The following is a 4,161-nucleotide window of genomic DNA, read 5'->3' on the forward strand; positions in this document are numbered from 1 at the left end:
TGATGCCACAAATTTGTATGGTATTTTTCAAAACGTGGCCGTGTTAGTCGGTTTCAGGCATGGGCAGAAAAAAGTTAGGTTTCTCGTCCAGTAAATCGACCACAGAACACACGTAATTTATAGACATATATTACATGCGGCTCAATATGGCCTAAGTTGTTGATGCGCCTAAAAATCCCAATATTACAACCCATACCCCCTCCGATGCAACTACTTTAAAGATAAAACACTTATTTGTATGTAGAGCAATGGGTATTAAAACATCATTCTCGTTACCTCATAACTACACCACGTGCCATCCCAGAATACAAGCCACAGTTAAGTCATTTACCATGCAGGTACGGAAGTAAATTTAGTTGGTAATTCAGTTTTCATCTGAATGTAGGACACTACCCTTATGCCATGTGTAGTATCATTAAGTGCCTCTCACTGAAGGTTGAGCAATAATTTGTCATATAATCGTGGTCTCTATTATTTTTTCTAAAAGAGATGACACAACAAAGTATTAACACTCCGAATGGTTATTGACATCATTACTCTGACATATAGTTTATTATAATTGCACAGATCCTATTTGAACTAACTTACCATCTGAATTGGAGCCCAATAACTAAAGTATCGCCATGCCATGAAAATCCCAAAACAAACAATCAGCCATTCTTGGCTGATTGTTTGTTTTGGGATTTTTATGGGAAGTATTCGCATAAAACTAGAACATCTTGATAGAAAAAGTATTTCTTGTAAGGAAAGGACTCATTGTCCAAACTGGATTATTTCTTTCAGTTTCAGTAAATCTGTAAACGATTGTTCATGAAACACGTTTTATTAATGAATTATATAATACATATAAGGCTCTTGTTATATATGGATTCAACCAGTTATTGTCGTCATCAGATCGATTCCCTTCCAGATATTTTTTCAAAGGCTTAAACAGATAAAAGTTAGAAGTGGGCTCATTTGTATACATTTAAAGAAAGGCAATCATTTTGGTTTAGTCACTTAATTGTCAACAGAGATGTGCAGGATCTGTAATAAGGAGAAAGGAAACTTTTTATATATGTGCCCTTTTTTAAATTGGCAGATGTTTCCTCCCAAAACAATTGTTTCCTTACTTTGCAAACAGTCCTTATTTCTTGTGAATTTTCTAGATTTAGTTGTACATAGCTATTGCATTTATTGAAATTCAATAGCCACTCAGTACATTTATTATTCAGCCTATCATATTCGTATATACTTGGTGGCCACTTTATTAGACACACCTAACCTTTTCATGAATTGGAAGCATTCCTTCAGTAATAGCATCATCGCCTGTTCTTCAGGCAGGTGGATGGATACGTAAGGGTGTTGGATGAAAGAGGCATGAGGCCTTTTTCCACCTGGAGTGGGGTACACGGTGATTACAAAAACTGTGCTACCCACAAGAGAGCAATGTTGAGAGGCTAACGAAGGCCGACAAGACCGGTGCAGGGCAACAGAAAAGCTACAGACAGTCGAATGACAATCCAGTGCGCCGTAGCCTAGTGGTCAGGCGCGCGGGTGCATAAGTACACGTGCCTTGAGTGACCGGGGTTCAAGCCCGTGACTGCTGAATACGGTGCTGTTTCTTGTATTCTGTCTATCTTGTAAACTCCTCTGACCGTTTGGTCGTCCCGGAGTATAAAAACAGAAAATTTATTTTATTATTACAACGGTGGTAACCAACCAAAGAGGTATTTCAGAACGCTCGTCATACCTTTTGACGCAAGTGAACCTGGTTTCACTCGTGTCAAAAAATCAAGAAGGTACGATTAGAGTGGGTTCAGGAACACCAACGGTACACAGTGGACGATTGAAAAAGCGCTGATTCGTGTAACGAATCTCGGTCCTGTTGTTTCACGCTGATGGAAGGACCAGAACAAGCCGAAAACAACATGAGTCTATGGACTAATCCTGCCAGCTGTGAAAAAATGCAGGCTTGGTCGTGGCGGTGTAATGGTGCGGGAATATTTTTGTGGGTACATATTGGACTCCTTGATTACCAGTAGAGCAACATTTTGAATTTTCAACAACCTGTGAGAAGCAGCTGAGCTAACATAGACAAGTTCTCTTGTGGCTCGATTCCAACACATCATTGAACCAAGAAAAATTTTGTCTGTCCTGAGGGGGATAAAGGGAAAGAGGGAAGCCGACTCGCCAATAAGCAGGTGTGTCTAATAAAATGTCTACTCAGTGCACGAGTGCTTAGTATAGAACCTTATGTTTTTAGAACATTTTCTAATTTATTTTTCACTTTTCATAGGTTTTCGCCAAAGAGATTGACAGTGCACAGGATCTACAGCAAGAAGAATCAGCTAGTCTTCCAGCGGAACATAGAGGTGACTACCTAGGTGCTGAGGGTGACCTAGACGGTGGTCACGAAGCTCATGATATTTGGCCCAGTGGTAGAGCTGATATGGCCCAGATCAAAGCACTGAACGTAAAATGTGAGAAGAATCACATGAAAGTGTATATAGAGTTCGACCGCCCATTTTATGGACTTGTATTTAGCAAAGGTCACTATAGTGACCCCAAATGCGTGCATCTTCCACCAGGAACGGGCCATTTAGAAGCGAAATTCGATATCTTTATGGGAGGATGTGGAATGACCAGTAGCCAGCAGGGTGGCTATGGGCATCAGGGAACTGATCATCATGGAGGATTATTCATTGAGAACACGGTTATTGTTCAGTATGACCCTCAAGTGCAGGAGATTTGGGACCAGGCTAGACGTCTTAGATGTACGTGGTATGACTATTACGAAAAAGCTGTGACTTTTCGACCTTTTAATGTAGACATGCTTGACGCAGTGACGGCTAATTTTCTTGGAGACAACATCCAGTGCTGGATGCAAATCCAAGTAGGAAAAGGTCCATGGGCAACCGAAGTGGATGGTATCGTCAAGATTGGTCAAACAATGACTATGGTCCTTGCCATCAAGGATGAAGAAAATAAATTTGATATGCTTGTGAGGAACTGTATAGCTCATGATGGGCACCATCAACCAATACAGTTAGTGGATGAGTACGGGTGTATAGTGCGTCCTAAAATTATGAGTCCTTTCCAGAAGATTAAAAACTTTGGAGTATCTGCATCAGTTGTGTCTTATGCTTATTTCCAGGCTTTCAAATTTCCCGACTCAATGAACGTACACTTCCAGTGTGTCATTCAGGTATGTCGTTATGAATGTCCTCATCCACAATGTGCTGGTGAGCTTGGTGGAGGCTACTTGCCAGCCCCTAGAGATCCTTCAGCATCTTACTCGGAGCCAAAGCCAACATATCAACAGCCTGCTGGTTCTAAAGTTCTTCCTCCTGGAATTCACACAGCAAATATCAAGAAACCGTCAATAGGATCTCAATCTCATGGTGCCGATATTCCTCAAGGAGCAGCCTCATCTCCGTCTGTCACTCCTTATCCACCCAAAACTGGTTTACACGGAGATCGTCCATTACAAAGCCATGGTCCCAGTCCAAATGAATATCCCCCCGTGTTTTTCAATAGACAAGGTGATCAGCTTCCAGCCAAAGGAAATGATGTCAAGATTTCAGGGGGCTACGGAGTTGGTGGGACTGGAGGTATGCCTCGCTCGAACGATGCTCTTGTTAGGAAACGTCGTCAATCTTCCGATGTGACAGATATTCAGACACAGAAGGTTATCCAAGTAGTTGCTCCCGGAGATGTGGCGTTCAGCCTACCACCAGACGAAAAAGAAACAGTGGTCTACTCTAGCAGGGCTGACTTTGACAGTAGTTCTATATGCATGTCTGTTCCTGGTTTTGCTGCAGGACTGGTCCTCCTGTTACTATTATTAATCATATCATCTCTTGTTGCTGGTTTTCTTTTTGTTCGGGTGCGCCATCTAGCGTCAAAAGATGACATGTCTTCAGGATACGAAACAACAGAGTTCGTCAAAGTAGCAGTACCTATTGCTCATTGATGTCCAAGCTCAACAGAACCAACCAACTGTGATGACTGATTAACCTCAAAGAGTCGTGTTTTATTCCGATATCCACTGGAAAACAAAATGAACGGAATAGACTCCTTAATCCCTTTATATGAAGTTTTAAGAGATTACTTCGGTTTTCTGTCTGTTTTATTTATTTCTGCCTTGGACAGGCACTTCGCATCTATTAAAATATGGTA

The 4,161-nt window shown here is 41.4% G+C and overlaps 1 protein-coding gene across 1 annotated transcript; it reads left to right on the forward strand.

The window, feature by feature from the left end:
- Positions 1–248: 248 nt before the first annotated feature.
- Positions 249–3,955, forward strand: LOC150084309 (uncharacterized). The gene is made up of 3 exons (XM_090376177.1): positions 249–338; positions 2,279–3,311; positions 3,405–3,955. The coding sequence occupies exons 1-3, from the start codon at positions 249–251 to the stop codon at positions 3,953–3,955; spliced, it is 1,674 nt and encodes a 557-aa protein (XP_090232303.1).
- The last annotated feature ends 206 nt before the right edge of the window (positions 3,956–4,161 follow it).

Source organism: Mastigoproctus giganteus, chromosome 6 (genome assembly GCF_048544385.1).
Source record: "Mastigoproctus giganteus isolate SK-2022 chromosome 6, ASM4854438v1, whole genome shotgun sequence".
Taxonomy (NCBI): domain Eukaryota; kingdom Metazoa; phylum Arthropoda; class Arachnida; order Uropygi; family Thelyphonidae; genus Mastigoproctus; species Mastigoproctus giganteus.